Raw genomic sequence first — 21,956 nt, forward strand, 5'->3', positions numbered from 1 at the left:
TAATGTGTCCGCGCGATTGCATGCGTGTGTGTTTCTGACATCTCCTTAAGGACCCAAAGGACAGCAAGTAATTTGAATAAAACCTTCTTGTGGTTGGGGAGGGACTGGAACCTGCTGTCCCTGGCCTGGCCCCGTGAACCTTATAATCTGAGGGTAAGAAAAAGGGAGCCAATGATGCGTCGGATTGGAGTGCAGTTTAAAAGGTTTGCAGGAGTCCGCGCCCCTTTCCCTTCCCCAGTGTTCCGTGGGACACACCTAAAAAATTACTTGTTTTACCTGAAGTTCAGATTTAACTAGACCCGCTGCGCTTTCATTCGTTGACTCTGGCAGCCCCGGGTGGGCGGTTTCCGACGCCCGGGAACCCCTAACCCTGAGGGGCTGCGCCCGCCCCGCCCGGGTCAAATTCCAGGCCCCACCCGGCGCCCGCGGAATGCGGAAGGGCGCGGGAACCCGCGGCGGCGTGGGGGGCGCGAGACGGCGGCGGGACTGCACCCGCCCCGGCCCGCACGCACCGGCCGCGCGGAGGAAGCCAGCAAAAACCCCGGCCGTGCTCATCCGCCAGCCCCGCTCCCGGTGGCCGCGGCGGGCTTCGCTCAGCCTGACTGCGAACCGCGCCGCACACCCCCACCCCCTTCCCGAGTTGGTTCCCGCCGCGCCTTCCGGTGCACCTTCCGGTCCGCCTCCCGAGGCAGGAAGTGCCGGGTGCCGCCTCTGTCGCGCCACAGCCCCGCGATCGTCGTAGTCGCCCGTCGTCTTGTGCAGGACAGCCCGCGTTCTGGTGTCTGGCGGCGGTGAGTGGCGCTTGCCCCCGCGCGCGACACCCTTGGGCCCCATTAGCCCCCCTCTCCCTCCCGCCACACGCCGGGGTCAGACTCCGACCGGGAGGGGAGGGGATGGGGGGCGAGGGCCGGGGCGGTGGGAGCTGTCAGGGTGGGCGCGGAGGCCCTAGCCACCGCCCGGCCCGGCCTGAACGGAAGCTCCCGGCGGGTGAAGCGGCCTGGGGAACGGCCCGGCTGGAAGAGGCGGCCGGGCTCCCGGCCTGCGTCACCCAGGATGACATCACACACCTGGTGCCCGCGACCGCCCTGCCGCCGGGCTGCCTGCCCCTGCCCCCGCCGCTGCCCCTGCCCCTGCCCCCGCCCCTGCCCCTGCCCCCGCCCCCGCCCCCGCCCCCGGCCCCGCGAGCCCAGTCCGTGGATTCGGGTGCGGAGCCCCTGTTCTGTACCGCACACAGGGCTTGATGCTCTGGGGGTTCAGGACTCTCCTGATGCTTGGTTCTTGCCTTGGGTGAAACGTCCAAGGAGAATCTTAACTCTGGGTGCGTGGTTAATAGGCTCAAATGTCATGATGTGCATAGGCGGTGTCTCACTGCATCTTGCATCTTGCGAAGATTTTGTGCATTCGTGTTGATTGGAGAAAAGGATAAATAAAAATCAGGAAGGATTTCAATTGAATTGTGACCTCGTTGAAAGCCTTGGAGTCAGCCCCAGAAGGGAGGATTTAGTATTTCCTGGCTGGGTCTGTGGTAGGAGGGAACAAGACCAGAAGCACCGAAGGGGGAATTTGTGTCGAGCGGAAAGGAGATGGTGGGAAGGCTAGCCTGAATGGAACAGAACTATAACGAGGAACAGTTGGAAATAAGGGTGGTGGATGGGTAGGTAAACGTGGCCTTTTTATGGGTGCCTTGAATACTTGAGGAAAAATAAAAGATTATGTAAGAGGCATTAGGGAGTCATTTTGGATTCTTCATCAAGGAAGTAATACGAAGAAAGGGTGTTTAGAGATTAGTTTGGCCGCCTTTGTTTAAGATGAAATTGCGTTGGTCCTTTGGTAAGAAAAGCATTTTAGAATTCAAAAGAACTTTACAGATTATCTTTCATTTTATAATTGAGGAAACAAACCAGGAGAAGAGAGATAACTTGCCTAAGATCATTTGAGGGATTCACAGGATGCCACCCATTTCCTCTGTAAGCATTAGGTGGACCCTCCTGGACTTCATAACAAGTATATAAGTTTGTGTTTGTTCAGGCTCTGTTGAATGAAACAACTTCTACAATGGCAGAGTCAACATTCATTTATGTTTCAGTAGGACCAATTTAGATAAGATGAACTGGGACTTTGAAGGAAGGACAATCCTCAGGTCAGGGCTGTAGGGGTTAGAAAGATAAGAGGACTTGGACCCCTACATGAGTCTGGTTATCCCTCTCCCAAGATCCAGACACCAGATGTCTAGGAATGGTTTTCATTGCCACCAACTTTGGGATCTTCCTCATGTCATGCTTGAGCAGTGTGGCGGCGTTGCTTACCACCATCTGGCTATGTATATTTTCATGGTGGAGAATTTCAGTTGCCTATATGCAGGATATTATGGACTAGTGATACAAGCTCTGGAGCTAGACTTCCTGAGGATAGATCCTAGATCTAAGCTCTACCTTTTTCTAGCTGCATGGCCATAGGCAAATTGATTATTATTTTTGCCCTGTTTTTCTCATCTAAGAAGGGGGGATAATAGTTTCACCTATATCGTAAGTTGTTGTGAGGATTAAATATGTTAGCACGTAAAATGCTTAGACCAGTGCCTAGCACATGTTTATCACTTGATTATTGGCTACTATTAGTACTGTTTCTTCCAGGTATAAAATAACGGTAGCTGGTAATTTTGGTAAGGATCTCTGCAGGAAAGGTTCAGTGGAGTTTATGCTAAACCATGGGTAGACCATAGAGAAAAGCCTTGTTTTGGGAGTCAGATCCAGGTCCTACCTTATAATATGCGTCTGTATATGTAACTCTATTTGTGATAGGAAGGAAGCATGTTTATGTGTTCACGTAACTAGTATTTATTGAGCACCTGCCATGTGTAAGTCACTCTACTAGACCTACAGTCCAAGGTAGGAAGGCTAAATGTCATAAAAATGTATATGTAAATGGCATGGCAATGGAATATTACTAGGCAGTAAAAACAAGAATGAACCACTGGTAGGCAAATCTCAAAAACATTACATTGAGTGAAAGAAGTCAGGCACGTAGAATGTACACTGTATAATTCCATTTATAAGAATTTGAAGACAAAATGAATCTATGGTGAAATTTGAGAGATCGTTGCCCATGAGAGAGGATGATTGACTTCGAGGGAACTTTCTGGAGTGATGTTAATATTTGTTACTTGATTAGGGTGGTGGTTACATGAGTATACACATTTTCCAAAACTTATTTTAAAATCTGTGCATTTCATCATATATAAATTTTATTGTAATAAAACAAAATTATATAGGAGCTCAAAGGATGGAAAGTTTACTGCCAACTGGGATGATCATAAAATGCATAATGAAGAAATGAGAGCATTATTGTGGCCAGGTGACTCAATTCATTGGAGCATTGTTCTGTACACTAAAAGGTTGCGGGTTTGATTCCCAGTCAAGGCACATACCTATGCAGGTTCCATCCGCAGTTGGGGCACGTACAGGAGGCAACACATAAATGTTTCTCCCTCTCTCTCCCTTCCTCTCTCTCTAAAATTTAAAACACAAGCAAAAAACCTATCCTCGGGTGAGGATAAAAATAAAAATAAATGACAGCATGTGCTAAATATTAAAATTTAACCATGTATTACAAGGAAAATTTAACTGGTACTAAGAAAAAAGATGTAAAAATTGAGTAAAGCTCTTGGGGAAAAAAGATATAATTTATTGAATTGATTACATTTTTGCCTAAATATACAGCCATGTCATCCTATATATCCTATATAATAAAAGCCTAATATGCTAAGTGTGGGGTCTGGTCAACCAAAGTGTAATATGCTAATGATATGCTAAGGCTGCTCAACTTCTCACTATGAAGTGCACTGACCACCAGGGGGCAGATGCTCCAACCTGTAAGTTAGCTTGCTGCTGGGGTCCAGCAGATCAGGACTGACCCAGACAGGCTGGACATGCCCTGGAGCCCTCCCGCGGTCCCTCCCCAACTGACCAACCTCCCGTGTCCCTCCCTGGCCCCGATCATGCACCAGTGGGGTCCCTCAGCCTGGCCTGCACCTTCTCGCAATCCAGGACCCCTTGGGGGATGTCAGAGAACGGGTTTAGGCCCGATTCACAGGACAGGCTGAGGGAAACCACTGGTGCACAAATTCGTGCACCAGGCCTCTAGTTAAATATATGAGGTAAATTTTGTGGGGTATTTTAACTTAAGTACTAAATTTTTTTTAGGATTACTGTTTTCATACTGTTGCTCATGTATCCAGTTAGCACAAACATTAGTCTGAACTATGATAATGACCTTGGGAATCTGTAAGAAATTTATAAAAATAGACCTTGGTGAAGATGACAGTTGAATCAGAAATGATCTTAGGTTTCAGCCCAAGAACTGCTGCTCTGCTTTTTCGTGTTCATCCATTCTCAGTCTCACCCTGTGCCTTTGTTCAGAAGTTGGCTTTGCCGGAGGAGACCTCTTAAGCATCCTGCTGCAACTTGGCCAAAACATGAACTTTTTATCATCCCTTTGCTCACAAAACCAGTTCCTCTTCCCTCTTTAATAACCTCATTTTTGAGTAGTAACTTTGTGCTACCAGTTTTTCAACCAGTACTTTAAAAGCAAAGTCATTCAAGGACTGCCCTAAAGGAAATTCCAATTAGGAGGCAGGCACTAGCAAGCAAATCAGCATAGGAATCAGCAAGAAGAACAGGAGAGTGGTGATAGGAATGTTGAAGAAAGGGTGACTCTGTTGCAGTTAAAAGAGGAATCAACAGAAGTTGGAGAGAAATTGAATAGAAGGAATTGACATTTTCTAACCAGAAATAGAAAATTCCCTAACTAGTGCAAACTTGATTGTGGCCCCTTTGAACTTTTGAAAATTCTGTGGTTATAATTCTGACAAAAGGTATGACCTGTTTTAATATTAAAGAGACAAAGGAAACACAATGGCTTCATTAGTTTTCTATTGCTATATAACAAATTACTCCAAAACTTAGCACCTTAAAAAAAACAATAAACAGTTTCTGAGGGTCAGGAATTCCAGGGCAGCTTAACTGGGTGGTTCTGGCTCAGGACCTCATGAGGTTGCAGCCCAGATGCCAGCTGGGTTTGCAGTCTTGAAGAAAGATCAACCTCCAAGATGGCTGATTCACATGACTGGCAAGGTGATCCTGACTATTGACAGGAGGCCTCAGTTCCCTGCCACATGGACCTTTCCTTAGGGTTGCATACTACCCTAATAACCTGGTGCTGGTTTCTCCCAGATTGTGATCCAAAAGAGAGCAAGGCAAAAGCTGCAATGCCTGCTATGACAAAGTCACACTATTATTTTTGCAATATCCCATTGGTTATGAAGGGTAGCAGGATATGTCATTTCAAAATATGCCACTTGGGCATAAGTACTATTTTGAGCTGAAGGCAGTTTAGAAGAAGCCGAACAAGGCATAAAAGCAGGACATAAATTTACAAAGGTTTCCTTCCCTCTCTACCAGGAAGGACAAAGATTACTCTCTGTAGCTAACTTTAGACTCTTATCGGTAAAGAAGGCCCTGATTTAAGTCTACATGACAATCCTTACTCTTGTTTGCTTTGCTTTTCCTGGTAACCTTCCATAACTAGCATCTACCCCTCACATATCTTTCTTCTTTTGTCATCAGCTGAAGATGATATTTAAGCCTGAATTCTAAGCCACCTTTGATAATAGTTTTTTCCCTGGATATCTCCCATGTATACATGAGGTATACATGTTAATAAACTTCTTTGTTTTTCTCTTATTAGTCTATTATTACAGTGGTGTCAGGAAGAACTCAGAAGGGTAGAAGGAAGGTTATTTCACCTCCCTTACCGTTTCACAGGCCAACAATCTTTTTTATTGTTGGAGGGGACTACACAAGGACATGAGGAAATGTTGAGGGCCATTTTGGATCCTGGCTACCACCATAGTCAGGGAACAAGTTCAACTCAGTACAGGCAGTAACATAAACAAATACTGACCGTGTCAGGAAAATAAGGGAATAGTCGGAATTGCTCACTGAACACTCATTATCGACAGGAATTTGGGAATGCTGGTCAAGTGATTACTATCATCATATAGTTTTCCAAGATGTCTGAAATTTGTTTTTATTAAAGTAAAATATTCAGGTTTTTAAAATGAATTCAGTAATTTAAAAAGGCATTTAAAAGGTTATACTTGGGGGTAATAAATGAACTTTCTATAGACTGCATATATTTTGGTAACTGCCAGTTTGTGACTTCTGATCTACCTTTTATTTTATAGATTAAAAAAAAAAGAGAGAGAGAGAGAGAACCAGGAAAGCTAAAATAACTGAAGGCCATACAAATTGAAAATGACAGAACGAATTAGAATTCAGTTCTCCAGCATCACTATTAAACCATAATGACCAAATTTTAAAAACTAAAGGGAACTAAATACACAATCAGCCAATACCTTCAAAGTACATTGGAATTACCTGGTACATTTTTTTAAAATACCGATTGTTGTAATATACCCCGCGAATCACAGAAGGACGCCTCAAGAAGTCAAATTAAAGAGTCACATTTATTGCAATCCGGGACTATGAGGGGGCATCTTGCTCTCCCAAATCTCATGGTAATAAGATGGTCACAAAACCAGACTTATATAGGCAAAGATCACAAAGGTATTGATTACATCCCAAGGTTTGGAATGAGGAACCTGTTTGCAAAAAAGCAGTTTATAGAAGCAGAAGCAGCATGTTATCTAAATTATAGTTTTGGGTCTCTGGATCACTGAATTGACAGAAACACATTATCTAGAGCCCTCGGGTCTGGAATGAGGAACCTGGTCAGACTGAAGCATGTTATCTAAATCACAGTTTTTGGGTCTCCGGAACACTGAGTCCACAGGGACACGTTAACTGGAGCCCTCTGACCTTGGGATAATCGTGCTGTCCTTCCCAGGTAAAGGAAAATGTGCTTTCTAAGACCAGTATGACCACACAAATGGGATTTCACATTACAATCAATAGGGTATTTAATCGAATGGGTTGATTTATATAATTCAGGAAATCAGAATAACTTTTCTATTGTTAAACAAAGCAAATAAGTACAGAAGCCAAACAGCAGGGTTAAAGTTAAACTACAGTTTCTACCTGAGATGATTGCTACCATACTTCAGATTCCTGGGCCCTGCCCATAGATATTCAGTTTCAGTTTAACTAGAGTAGGACCTAGGCACCAGTTTTTCTAAACTTCCAGGGTGATTTTAATGTACCGTCAAGATTGAAAGCAGCCCTAACTGGTTTGGCTCAGTGGATAGAGCATAGGCCTGAGGACTGACGGGTCCCAGGTTCGATTCCGGTCAACGGCATGTACCTTGGTTGAATACACATCCCCAGTAGGGGGTGTGCAGGAGGCAACTGATGGATGTTTCTCTCTCATTGATGTTTCTAACTCTCTGTCCCTCTCCCTTCCTCTCTGTAAAAAATCAATAAAATATACTTTAAAAAAGATTGAAAGCAGAAGGTTAACTACTGTGAGAGCCATATTTACTTGCCATATGGTGGCAGCAATTAGCTAATTTAAGATACTTGAAGAAGCCTTAAAAAAATGTCAAGGAATTCATAATTGCTGACAGAATATACCCCATCACCATATTCGCAGGCTTCCCATAAAGCTATATAGGCTGAATGATGTTCACAAGCAGCTTCCGCTTATTAATGATTATGGTGCCCATGTTTTGATTTGCACATTAGTATTGCAGGTGATTTTGCAAATATTTGGTTATTTGAATATTAGAGGCCCAATGCACGAATTCTTGGAATAGTAGGCCTTCCTTCCCCTGGCTGCCAGCACCGGCTTCCCTCGGGCACACAGGACCCGGGCTTCCCTCGAAGCCTCAGCTTTGTCCAGAAGGTCGTCAGGTCTAATTAGCATAGTATGCTTTTATTATTATAGATGTTGACGCCACAGCCACCTATAATATCAGTTTTTTTATATGCCTGCCCTTCTTGTAACCTCTGTGAACACTACTTAGTACCTTAAGTTCACTTCATATTGGAAATTTACCAAAAATAATTAAAAATTTGAAGAGGAAGTAAGAATTCTTTCCTGCTATTGAGGGTTATTCATTACATTATGTGCTATGTTATATATGAATATTATTTTCTGTAACTATAGTTTAAGGGTAAGGTTTGGTTGTTTTTTCTTTACATTTATAGATTAAACATTAATTTGACTGTCCTAGGTAAAGGTTTCAAGCCTTTACCTATCATGTCAAGCCAAGACTATGGCTGATAGGAAGTACTGCCACTTGGTTAAACCCAAACTAGGGCTGCTACACTGCACAATTCCGGAGTGTCATTTATATTTTATTCTCTTACCATTCCACAATGCAGTTGTATTCTGTACATTGGTTTCCCCATATAGTTTTCATTTATTTGAAAACTCAGTTTGTCTAGGATCTGAGTTTGGAGGAAAGTAGCTGCTCAGAAATCAGTGTTGGATTATACTGGTAGTATTGAAAGATTTTTTTTTAATGTGATAAACTCAAAATATTAGAAGAACATTTAATACAGAGAAAATATAGAGGTAGAAATAACCTTGAGTAAAGGAGGTTTGACTCCTAGCTTGCCAGTAGGTGACCTCTGGCAAGTTATTTAATATCTTTGATCTTTAGTTTTTTCATTTGTAAAGCAGGCATGTTAAATTTAATGCATATAATTTGCTTAGCACATGAGTCACTCAATAAATGGTAGTAGCCATTAGTTGAGTAGGCCTTTAATTCTCTCTCTGGTCTTAAAGCATTTTGGACTAGAAATATAGCAAGAGCAAAAGTACACAGTACACAAGAAACTGCGTGGTGCCTTGGGCCCAAACAAGCAGTGTGGTATTGCTGAAGGAAAAGTACAAAGCAGAGGTCTAGAGATGAGGCTGGAAAGGTCATTCTAGAGACAGGAGGATCTGGTACGCCATGCTTAAGAATGTATACTTTGTCCTATGAGGCAGTAGAAAGCCAAAGAAGATTTTTAAAGGGGGAATGGTGATGTCATAATTATGTTTTAGACACCTCTGGCTGGAATATAAAGGGTAGTTTAGAGGGGACTAAGAAGCAAGGATATTGGTTAGTTGGCTATAGAAATGCACAGAGAGATGATGGGGCCCAGCTGAGGGATGAGGAAGATAAACAAATCTGAGAAATATTTAAGAGGCAAGGCTTGATTCATCAGGCATAAAGATGAGTCACGGTGACTCCTAGATTTCTGGTTTGGTCAGTGGGTAAGTGATGGTGCCATTAACTAAGAGAAAACAAAAGGATGAGAAAGTTTAGGAAGGCGGGGATAAGTCAGTCTTCAGCACATTGGTTATTAGTGACTGGGATATTCAAATGGATACCTTTCGCGAGCAATTGGGTATTTGAGTTTGTAACTCAAGGACAGGTCAGGCCTGGAGATAACAGACTTGGGAAACATAGGTGTTGTCAGAACAGTGAGAGTCAATGAGATCATCCAAGCAAAGCGAAGTCATGACTGCTAGAATACATGAATATTTAATATAGGTGAGTGGAGGAGATAAAGGCTTAACAAGAAAATGGACCAGCCATACAACAGAGAGATTATGTGGGTCACACCAAGTCAAATACAGCATTTTACATAAATCAGTCTTTCCAATATAATGTTTAGGAGCCTTCCTCACTAGAGTGTAAGGTCTTCAAGGTTGGGAACCTTGCAGTCTCTTTCCATTGGGACAGTTCATTTCTACTGTGACTGTGACACTAAGACCAAGAATTTTGGGGGCTTTGAAGAAAAGAGGAATAAAATGGTATCAAATATAGCAGAGTGGTCCAAGGAGATTTAGACTGGATTTGGTAATTTGAAAGTAGTTGCAGTAGAGAAAAGAAAGCCAGATTGTGGTGGGTGGAAAGTTAGTGGGAAGTGAGAAAGTGGAGAAAGCCTACTTCTCTCAGTAGATAAGGAGATCAAGGATAGTAGTTTCTTTGGGGGCCAGAATTCTCTTCGGATTGATTGTTTTGCTACAACTTTGTCTCACATTTTTCATTTTATGTGTCTATATGTAGTTTTTATAGGTATTATATACATGTATAAATGTACTGTTTTTAAATGAAGTACAGAGGAAAAAAATACTTTTTTTTTTTTTTTTAAGAAATGATGGTGTTACTACATTGAGCCTGTATCTGCTCTGTTCAAAGCTACACCATTGAGCCAAGCTTCAGAACACCCAAGTGGGGTATTTTATAGATGGAAAAAAGAGAAGGAAACAAGTAGGTTAAAAGTTCAAGACTAGAAGTCCTAGAGACCCAGGTCCAAAATTCCCTTGCTCAGCCACTGCCCCAGCTAGTCATCTGCTTTGACTATGTGGCTGCGGAGTTAAAGAACAGTCCCCAAGACCACCCTTATTTCTGACCCCAATGGCAAGTGTGGGTTTCCAGGATAACCCTCAGGTTCAATAATTTGCTAGGATTCACAGAACTCACTGAAAGCTGTTATACCCATGGTTTGGTACAATAAAAGGATTCAGATTAAAATTATCCAAGGGAAGAGACACATGGAGCAGAGTCCAGGAGTCTTCTAAATGCAGATCTTCCAATTGTCCTCTCTCATGGACAGTATTGACTTCTGACAGCAAGGTGAGACAGTCTGCATGGAGTATTGCCAACCAGGGAAGCTCACTTGATTCTTGATATCCATAGATTTTATTGGAGCTCTGTCACATAGATATGGTTGACTGCTGCATAGCTTACCTCAGTCTCCAACCCCTCTAGAGGTCAACTGATAACACATAACCCCAAACCCCCATGGTAAATCACATTGTTAGAAATCTAGTGTGACCCAAGATTCCAGATATCAGGCGTGGCATTTCAAGGGCTTAGAGATTACTTCCCAGGAGCCAAGGACAAAGGCCAAACCTTTCTTTTGGCAAAATTAAATTCTTTACTGCACGAGGGCCCTTTTTTTTTTTTTTTTAACCTAGGTAGTATCTATCTCATAGGGAAGTTGTGAAGATTGAATAAACATTGGATCAAAAAATTACTCTGGTGTCCTTGGGTTTTCTGAGGTTATATGTGGTAATAATGGTGGAGTTAAGATTCAGACTCAGGATTTTGTTAATTAAAATTACAAATAAAAAATGGAATGAAAAGTGTTCATTCTTTTTGGCATTTAAATTATTGGTGGCTTTCAGTGGAGTATTGGAGGCTACTACCAATACCATTTTACAGAGAATTGAGTTATTGGGAAGATGAGAAAATGGGGATAGTTGAGTATTAATCTAAAAGTTTTGTCAAGGGAAATGGGAAATGAAAAGGTAGCAAGAGGAGATGCAAGATTAAAGAACAGGTTTTGATGATTTTTTTTAAAAGATAGCCTTTTTAACATGCTCCATACAGTGACTATACTAGTTTCTTTGTGTATGTTATCTCATTTAATTCTTACGTGCACTGGAGTAGATACTGTGTTTTGCTGTAAAACAGAGTATTGAGTGGGCTTCCCTGCTTTTCAAACCGTGTTTTGAAAATATTGAGGCTCAGAGAAGTTATGCAACATTGGTAATGAAATGGAAATAAATAAAATGGAGGATTGTTGTGAGGATTAAATGAGACAATCCTTGTAAAAATAAGATATCAACTTTAGAGCCTTTCTCTTTAGGGGAGCCCCATGTCTTCATAACAGTGCTTGGCACATAGTAAGCACTCAGTAAATGCTAGGTTGTTACATATTTTAAAATTAATTCCCCACTTAATAAATATAGGTCTAATGAAATTTTAGGGGGAGCTACATCGATAATATCTATTGTTTCTTAATTTCTTCAGAACTGCTTTTTTTCCCCCTAGCCATTTAATTGTCACATTGGAAATAGAGCTGAAATATTTATTTACTACTACTCAAATAAAGTAATAATTCTACATTAAGGTATTTTTACTCATTAACTTTAGGTATTATAAGTTCTGTTTTTGCTTTATGTTTTATGCATTCTTTTTTGCTTTTTCTTTTTAACTCTAGAATTAAGCAGCCACCATGTCGAGCAAAAAGGCAAAGACCAAGACCACCAAGAAGCGCCCCCAGCGCGCAACATCCAATGTGTTCGCCATGTTCGACCAGTCGCAGATTCAGGAGTTTAAAGAGGCCTTCAACATGATTGATCAGAACAGAGATGGTTTCATTGACAAGGAAGATTTGCATGATATGCTCGCTTCTCTAGGTAGACTTTTATATTCTTAATATGCCTGCTTTCAAAAAATAATAATTCAGCATTCTATGGATTATTTTTTGTGTCATGTTCAAATATTCCTGTCCTTTCTCCAAAGCCTATTAAGAAATGCCTGGGTGGGAGGTGCCATGTTGGGGTTTGGCCAGTCATAAGAGGATAAGCCCGTGGGGTTGGGGACCTGGCAGGTACTTGGCCAGGTGTGCCTCAGTTCCTCTCAGCTAAATACTATAAGTCTACTAGGTGAACAGCCAGGAGTTGGTTAGGTGGCAAAATATTGGAATTTATAACAAAATGTGTAACTAATAATATAACACAGTTAGGAATAAATGTTGAGGGCAGTTTATAGGTAGGAAGTAACAATAATAAATGATAGTATCAGGAGGAAGGGCAGTGCTACTGGAAAAGGGAACACAGGAAAGGGGACTTTCACAATTTTATTTATAATTTTTTTTTATAACTAAAAAGAAAATGTAAAGATAAAGGATTTAAAGTAGCCCAGCAGATGTAGCTCGGTGGTTGAGCGTCGACCTGTGAACCAGGAGGTCACAGTTCGATTCCCGGTCACATGCCTGGGTGGCAGGCTTGATCCCCAATAGGGGGTGTGCAGAAGGCAGCAGATCCCATGATTCTCTCTCATCATTGATGTTTCTCTCTCTCTTTCTCCCCCTCTCCCTTCTTCTTTGAAGTCAATAAAAATGTATTTTAAAAAAGTAAACATAAACTGCCCTTTATTATTTTTTTTATTAGGGGTATTCTTTTAATATTCCTTCTATGATATTGTTGTTGTTTGTTTTGATCTTAAAAAGAAGGCCCAAAGCCCCTCTGTGTTGTGCACCCAGTCAGCATTAATTTTTTAGATGTGGAGAAAGGAATAACAAGCCTGCTTCTTGATAGACCAAAGTGACTGGCAGGGAACAGGGTGCAGCTCAGGGATGGCCTGCAGTTAGGCTCTGCACCCTGGAGTGTTCTTGTGCTGGACTCTTAGCCAGAGAGCAAAGAAAAAGAGGTTGTTATATTTTTTCTTTTAGTTACCACAATGCAATTTGTTCCTCTGTCTTATTTTTATTTTTTTCTCCTAACATATTATTTTGAAAAATTTAAGCCTACAAATATAATGAACATGTGTATATCTTTTACCAGTGTTAACATTTTGTGACATTTCCTTTATTTAGAGTAAGAATAGAATCAAGATACTGATTTAATTTGTTGACTTGCAGGTAGGTTGGATCCCAGTGTTTTCCACTCAGAATAGCTAAAGGTACTCTCTGGGCAGGTCAGTACTGAAGACGCCCATTGAAGAAAATTGGGAGACTTAGCTATATTACAAAGATTGAACACTCAAGCCTATATCATGATCAGAGCACGTGCTCACATAATTTATGAGTGACAGTAGTATAAGAAGTTGACCTTGGGGCCTTCTGTTTTGGAGAGCCCATTCATTTAAGGCATGTATTTACATTTCAAATCAACAAATTATAATGTATGCCTTGAATGGGTCCATAGGTGTTTAGCCTAAACCAATTCATTATAAATCCCTGTGTCTTTTTTGTACCCATGTTCTCTTGACACCTTTGGATTATACTTTTTCAAAAAAAAAAAATGCTGCAAGAGAGTTGGATTAAATATGAAGGTAGAAAAGTAGATCATTTTCTTTATTTCTACTTATTCAATGAATCTAGAGATTAATTTTGGGCTAATCTTTCTTTTTTTTTTTAATATATTTTATTGATTTTTTACAGAGAGGAAGGGAGAGAGATAGAGAGTTAGAAACATCAATGAGAGAGAAACATCGATCAGCTGCCTCCTGCACATCTCCCACTGGGGATGTGCCCGCAACCCAGGTACATGCCCTTGACCGGAATCGAACCTGGGACCCTTGAGTCCGCAGGCCGACGCTTTATCCACTGAGCCAAACCAGTTTCGGCGGGCTAATCTTTATATTGGTGTGTTGAGTAGGTATGAGTGAAGATTGTAAAGCAGTAAGATAGATACCAACTTGGCATTTAAATTTTACCCAGATTCCCAGGATTAAAACTTTACATATGAACCATAATTCTAGATTTGACTATCATTAAATGCACTTGGATGTAATATTGAGATGCCTCCTTAGATATGAATATCTAACTTACAGATGTTCTTTTCATGGAGAATCATACAAACTTAATGTTAGAAGGAACCTTTTAGATACCAGATTTAATCAGTCCATTTTACAGATTTAAAAAGTAAACCCTAGACACCTGCCAGTTTCTCCCAGGTCACAGCCAGCGGCAGAACTGAAATTCAAACCACTATTCCAGACCTCTCATTCATTGTTACTCCTACCATATGTGGCCATTCCAGAGGAATTACTCCCAACTTTGAGAGAAGGGTCAGGGCACTTCCCTCATTACTGCACTAGAAGAGGGAGAGTGCTCTCAGTTGGAACCAAGATTAAGATTTCCAATATGAACAGTATTAAACAAGAATGAATTTAGTGACATGAATCAACAGCATTTGTCAGTATGTATGGCAATCAAACGGTTTGTAACATTGTTCAAAATAATCATAATCTCCCAATTTTAAACCAACCTAATAGTTTTCACTTAAATCACCAACAAATAAAATTTTAAAGCATACCGCCGAGACCGGTTTGGCTCAGTGGATGGAGCGTCGGCCTGCAGACTGAAAGGTCCCAGGTTCGATTCCGGCCGGGGGCATGTACCTGGGTTGCGGGCATGTCCCCGGTGGGAGATGTGCAGGAGGCAGCTGATCGATGTTTCTCTCTCATCGATATTTCTAGCTCTCTATCTCTCTCCCTTCCTCTCTGTAAAAAATCAATAAAATATATATTAAAAAAAAAATTTTTAAAGCATACCAATTCATGGGCAACTATACCACAATGGGATATATGAACATTTAGATTTTTTTTAATAACTGGTATTGAAATGCCCTGATGGCCTTTTATGTTATCAACATTCAAGATGAATAACATGGCATTGCCTGGACCATAGTTTTAAGTGTTTGTTTTGTTTAAAATAGTGAAAGAAAAGTTATAGAAAATATCAGCCGAAACTGGTTTGGCTCAGTGGATAGAGCGTTAGCCTGCGGACTGGGGGGTCCCAGGTTCGACTCCAGTCAAGGGCATGTACCTGGGCAGCTGATCGATGTTTCTCTCTCATCGATGTTTCTAACTCTCTATCTCTCTCCCTTTCTCTCTGTAAAAAAATCAATAAAATATATTTAAAAATATATATATATATCAATAAATGAGCAACATTCAACTTAAGCCCATTTTTATAATGGTGTATCAGAGATTTTTTTATGATGTCATAAGTTGTCTTTTAAAATGGCCTTAATGCAATTAATCGAAAAATTAGTTTCATGTGAGGATGATATACCTTTTAAAATGTCTTGGGGAGAATAACAGCAATTATTTGTTGAAATTAGATCTTTGTCCTTAAATGTTATAATGTGAACTCTTATAGGGAAGAATCCAACCGATGCATACCTTGACGCCATGATGAATGAGGCTCCAGGGCCCATAAATTTCACCATGTTCCTCACAATGTTTGGTGAGAAGTTAAATGGCACAGATCCAGAAGATGTCATCAGAAATGCTTTTGCTTGCTTTGATGAAGAAGCAACTGGTGGGTGCTCTTTGTTTATGTCCTTATTCCAGACTGTTTGAAACATTTTTTTGGAAATGAAAAATATTAGTTGCCCAGCTGGCGTGGGTTGGTGGTTGAGTGTGGACCTATGAAACTGGAGGTCAAGGTTCGATTTTTGGTCGGAGCACATGCACGGGTTGTGGGTTCGATCCCCAGTGTGAGGTGTGCAGGAGGCAGCCGATCTCTCATCATTGATGTTTCTGTCTCTTCCTCTCCCTTCCTCTTTGAAATCAATAAAAATATTTATTTTTTAAAAAAGAAAAAAAACATGAGTAAAATACACATTTTTAAAAATGAATAAAGGGAAACTATTATTACAATGGGACAGTATAACTGAGAATGGCTAGGACACGGATGTATGTAGGTTATAAAACTACACAATTGGTGGTGTTACTCTTTGAATTTGGATCTGAGCTTCCTGAAAGCCAAAGAGAATATCTGTTAAATAGTAGTTCTGAAACAATAAAAGCAACTTCTTCAAGAGACTATATATCACACCAGAAAGTGTACAGTCATGTGCCACATAACAGCTGCTTCGATCATGACCAATGGCACAGTAGTGGTGTTCGCACAAGATTATAATGGAGCTGAAAAATTCCTGTCACCCTAGTGATGTCATAGCCATTTTAACATCATAGTGCACACGTTACTCATGTGTTTGTGATGAGCCTGGTATATACAAACCTGCGCTGCCAGTTGTATAAAAGCATAGCACATACAATTATGTACAGTACAGAATACTGATAATGACAGTGAATGACTGTTACTAGTTTATGTATTTACTTATACTATACTTTTAAATTTTTATTGATCGATTATATATAGAGAGAAATATTGATATATTGTTCCACTTATTTATGCATTCATTGGTTAATTGTTGTATGTGCCCTGACTGGGGATTGAACCTTCAACCTTGTATCAGGATGATGCTTTAAGCAATTAAGCTATCTGGCCAGGGCTATATTACACTTTTTATTGTTATTTTAGAGTGTACTATTTCTACTTATAAGAAAAAAAGTTTGCTGTAAAGCAGTATGCTGTGTGTTAGACCAGCAGCAGCCTCTTACATCTCGTGTTTATTGCATCCCTTCATTGCATCATTTCATCTTGTGCTTGGTTTAATCTCATGTTGTTTGTACAGGCTTGTAGCCTGGAGCAATAGGCTATACCTATAACTAGGTGTATAGTAGGCTATACCATCTAGGTTTGTGAAGGTACACTCTGATGTTCGTATAACAATGAAATAACCTAATGATGCATTTCTCAGAATGTATCCATTAAGCAGCACATGACTGGAGTTAACAAACTTCAGTTATTAAAATTTTAGGATGTTTTCCCCTTCTTATTTTGAAGTATGTAAAGCCTAGCTATTCACTTTTCATTACTTCTTTCATTTTCGTCTTGTCTTCTATATTAACCCTACATTAACTCAGTACCCACATCACCTCCTCTCATGTACCTTGCACCCTATTCCTGCTTCCCCATTTCTGTTAAAGCTTTACCATCATTCATGCATTAATCTGTTAACTAAACTTTTTAAATGATCCTATATAATAAAAGCCTAATATGCTAACACATTGCGTACCGCATAGAAATCTCTAAGACATACACCAGGGACCACACGTTTTTGGGCAAACTGCACATTATTTAAATCATCATAATGCACTTTAGGTGTTGTTTTTCAATAATTATAACATTTTTATTTACAAAAACAATTAAACAATTAAAGTTCTTAGTACTTTTTTAATGTATGGTACTGCGTATAACATTTTCCTCTATGAAGAGGGACCAAACAAAATTTACGTAAGTATCTAGATTCACTCCTTTTTCCATGGGCGTGAAAAACGAGAACACTCATGAGCAATCCTTAACAGATGGCGTGCGAAACACGAGAAAACTGAGCGGTACGAAATGTGTTAAGTGTCCGGTTGTCTGGTCGACTGTTCAACCAATCAAGGCATAATATGCTATTAATATGCTAAGGCTGCTCAACTGCTCGCTATGACGTGCACTGACCACCAGGGGGCAGACAGTTGACCAGTTGCTATGATATTCACTGACCACCAGGGGACAGATGCTCTGACCAGTAGGTAAGCTTGCTGCTGGGGTCCAGCTGATTGGGACTGAGCAAGACGGGCCAGACGCACCCTGGACCTCTCCTACGGTCCCTCCCCAGCTGGCCAGCCTCCCTCATCCCTCCCCGGCCCCGATCATGCACCAATGGAGTCCCTCAGCCTGGCCTGCCCCCTCTCGAAATCCGATCCCCTCAGGGGATGTTGGAGAGCCGGTTTCGGCCTGATCCCGCATGCCAGGCCGAGGGAACCCCACTGGTGCATGAATTCATGCACCAGGCCGCTAGTCTAATAAAAGAGAAACATGGTAATTGGCGTACGACCGCTACCCTTCCCATTGGCTAATCAGGGAGATATGCAAATTAACTGTAAGCCAGGATGGCGGCCGGCAGCCAGGCAGCTTGAAACTAACATGAGGCTTGCTTGCTTCAGTGACGGAGGAAACCAACGTTCCCCGCCTGCCTTGCAGGCCTCTGAGCCTGCAGTTTGAAACATTTTAACAAATATAGAAGCTAAAAAAGAAACCCCAGAAACCAGCTTTCAGCAAGCTGGGATCTCAGAGCTGGAGTTATACATTGTTTCGATTACCTACTTTCAGCAGCGGAGGCCTAAGAGCTGGAGCCTCAGAGCTAAAGCTGGCCCAGAATTAAAAAAGAAAAAGAAAAAAAGGAGCGGTTAGGAGCTTCCGTCATCCGCCAGCCTGAAAACAGCCCTCAGCCCCTCACCCAGACTGGCCAGGCACCCCAGTGGGGACCCCCACCCTGAATGGTGTGTGACCAGCTGCAAACAGCCATCATCCCCTCACCCAGGCTGGCCAGGCACCCCAATGGGGACCCCCACCCTGATCCAGGACACCCTTCAGGGCAAACCAGCCAGCCCCACCCATGCACCAGGCCTCTATCCTATATAGTAAAAGGGTAGTATGCCTCCCAGCACCGGGATCAGTGGAGCCGCGAGGCCTCCCGGCACCGGGATCAGCGTGACAGGGGGCAGTGCCCAAACCCCCTGATCGCCCTGTGGCTCTGTGTGTGACAGGGGTTGGAGCCACAACCTCCCTATCTGCCCTGCTCTGTTCGTGACGGGGAAGGCGCCCCAACCTCTGATCGCCCTGCGGCTCTGTTTGTGACAGGGTGCGGCGCCCCAACCCCCTCCCCCCCCCCCCCCACGGGCCCTGCTCTGTGTGTGACAGGGTAGAGCCATAACCTCCCCATCGGCCCTGCCCTGAGTGTGAGAGTGGCGGCGACCCAACCCCCTGATTGGCCCTGCTCTGTGGGTGATAGAGGGCGTCGCCACAACCCCCACCCCTCCCACGGGCCCTGCTCTGTGTGTGATGGGGTAGAGCCATAACCTCCCCATTGGCCCTGCCCTGAGTGTGAGAGTGGTGGCGTCCCAACCCCCTGATCGGCCCTGCTCTTTGGGTGATAGAGGGCGGCGCCCCAACCCCCTGATCTGCCCTGCTCTGTGTGTGACAGAGGGCGGTGCCCCAACTCCCCTCTCGGCCCTACTCTCTGAGTGACAGGGGGGAGCTCCTCAACCCCCTGATGGACCCTGCTCTGTGAGTGACAGGGGGCAGCTCCCCAACCCCTGGATTGGCCCTGCTCTGTGCGTGACAGGGGGTGGCGTCGCAACCTCCCCATCGACCCTGCCTTGAGTGTGACAGGGGGCGGTGCCCCAACCCCCAATCGGCCCTACCCTGAGCATGACTGGGAGTGGCATCGCAACCTCATGATCTGCCCTGCTCTGTGCATGACAGGGGGCAGCGCCCCAACTCCCCAATCAGCCCTGCTCTGAGCCCGACCAGGGGCTGCACCTAGGGATTGGGCCTGCCCTCTGCCACCTGGGAGCAGGCCTAAGCCAGCAGGTCATTATCTCCCGAGGGGTCCCAGACTGCGAGAGGGCACAGGCCAGGCTGAGGGACCCCCCCCTTCCCCCCCGAGTGCACAAATTTTTGTGCACCGGGCCTCTAGTTTAATATAATATTGTAAAGAACTCTAAAAGTAATAGGAAAACATAATGATATAGTTACATAATGTCTTAGTTCACTATTTTTTTTCGTTTAAATATGTATATTCTGAAATACTTTGTAAGATTGACCTAGTGTAGAAATTAACCGTTAAAGTTCCAGGAAGTATTCATGACCCCCTTCCTTGTATGTCTTCCAGGCACCATTCAGGAAGATTACCTGAGGGAGCTGCTGACAACAATGGGAGACCGGTTTACAGATGAGGAAGTGGATGAGCTGTACAGAGAAGCACCTATTGACAAAAAGGGAAATTTCAATTACATTGAGTTCACACGCATCCTTAAACATGGAGCTAAAGATAAAGATGACTGAGAGAACTTTAGCTAACACCTTCCAATTACGTTGTCTTACTCTGTTTTATTTCCTCGACACTTTCCCCCATTCTCACAGACCTGTTGCATGCAACTTAGTTTCACAGCTTTGCCTCTTTTTTTTTTATGTATTTATTCTAGACTTTTCTGCCACTTAGCACTTGTATAATCAGACTGCAGATGGGGATAAGATTGTAAATTGTGTTGAAAAAGAGTTTGCAAATAAAAATCAACCAATGTGAAAGCCCAGGAAAATATATTTGGTATTTCTAGTTTTGCTGGATTTTTACATTTTTATATAATAAAAATGCTATTTTGAAATAAAGATTATGCTGACTCAAATGGAGTATAATGAAAAATGATAGGTGGGGGTAGTCCTATTTTCATATTTTCAACTTTATGTATTTTAGATTTCATGGTTAAACTGATTTTTTAAGTATAGCCCTGCCAGTGTGGCTAAGTGGTCAAATTAATACCATGCAATAAAAACTAGTTAGCCTTTTTTTTTTTTCTTTCACACTTCTAGGAAGTCATATGTTTAAACTACTAAATTATAAATACAGAATGTATCTGAGAAAACACTCAACATTTCATTGAGCTTAAGAGTCTAAGAAGATGAGGCGAAAAACTGAAAAAAAAAAGAACCTTTACCGTTGTAAAGTATTGCACATAGACGATTTTAATTGAATCTTCCCAACAACCTTGTGAGATAGATTTCTACTAGCCTCGTACTCCTGGTGAGGGAACTGAGCTCCGAGCAGTTGAGTGATCAGAGTCACTGTTAGGAAGTAAGAGTTGGAATTCCAACCTGGGATGCCTAAATCCATAGCATAGAGTGCTGTTTCTGTGAAAAGCCCCAAATGCCTGGGGGGTCAAGATGTTTCCATTACTTTCTAACATAATTGTGTAGTTTATTGAAATTTAAAATCTGTTTTGGAAATTGATTATGTGAACAGAATTTCAGAAAATTCTATCCAGGTAAAAAATAGAAGACAAGATTATAATGAATCCAATCTTTGAAGGCAATCCATGTGGTGTAAACTGTAGGAAGGACTGACAAACATAGATAAGGCCGCTATGAGCTTGTTTAAAATCCTCAAGGCGCTAAGCAATATTACAAGTAGGGGAGGAACCTAAGAAGGGGAATTTTTTTAAAAGTTTCCAATGTGGTTTTAACATCTATTCCTTCACTTAAAAGTGTTCTTTTGGTATAATGTCTGCTTAAAATTACATATTGTTTAATATTTCTGTGTTAGAGCTTGGTGTGTTAGGCAAATCCTGGTCACTTGCTGCTGTCACTCAATTTTTTTCTGGACTTCCTTTTCATCTTTAAAATGAGAGCAGTTCCACTCTTGTGGTTAGTACAGTATTTCACAGTTCATAAGAGCTTCCATATTTGTTATCTAACCCTCACAGCCTAACAGGTTAATAGGGGAGGTATTATTCCTTATTCTTTTATGAGGGCTGAAGTTTAGAGAAACTGAAGCATCTGTTCCTGGTGTCACAAGTACAAGAATCCACATCTGGCTTTGGCCGGGTGAGTAGCCCAGTTGGTTGGAGCGTCATCCCATATACCAGTAAGGTTGCAGGTTCAATCTCTGGTAGGGCATGTGCAGGAATCAACCAATGAATGCATAGATGGGTGAAACAACTCTCTTCCCTCTTCCTCAAATCAATTTTTTTAAAAATCCCCATCTGGCTACCTTTTCTACTTCCAAGCTGAAAGTCACTG

The 21,956-nt window shown here is 42.1% G+C and overlaps 1 protein-coding gene across 1 annotated transcript; it reads left to right on the forward strand.

Moving 5' to 3' along the window:
• Positions 1-432: 432 nt before the first annotated feature.
• On the forward strand, positions 433-20,481 carry MYL12B (myosin light chain 12B). Its single transcript, XM_081097769.1, has 4 exons — positions 433-791; positions 11,964-12,162; positions 15,636-15,797; positions 20,053-20,481. Exons 2-4 carry the CDS (start codon positions 11,979-11,981, stop codon positions 20,223-20,225), a joined length of 519 nt encoding a protein of 172 aa, XP_080953895.1. The 5' UTR covers positions 433-791; positions 11,964-11,978; the 3' UTR covers positions 20,226-20,481.
• The last annotated feature ends 1,475 nt before the right edge of the window (positions 20,482-21,956 follow it).

Source organism: Myotis nattereri, assembly GCF_964212035.1.
Source record: "Myotis nattereri genome assembly, chromosome: 8".
In the NCBI taxonomy this organism is placed as follows: Eukaryota; Metazoa; Chordata; class Mammalia; order Chiroptera; family Vespertilionidae; genus Myotis; species Myotis nattereri.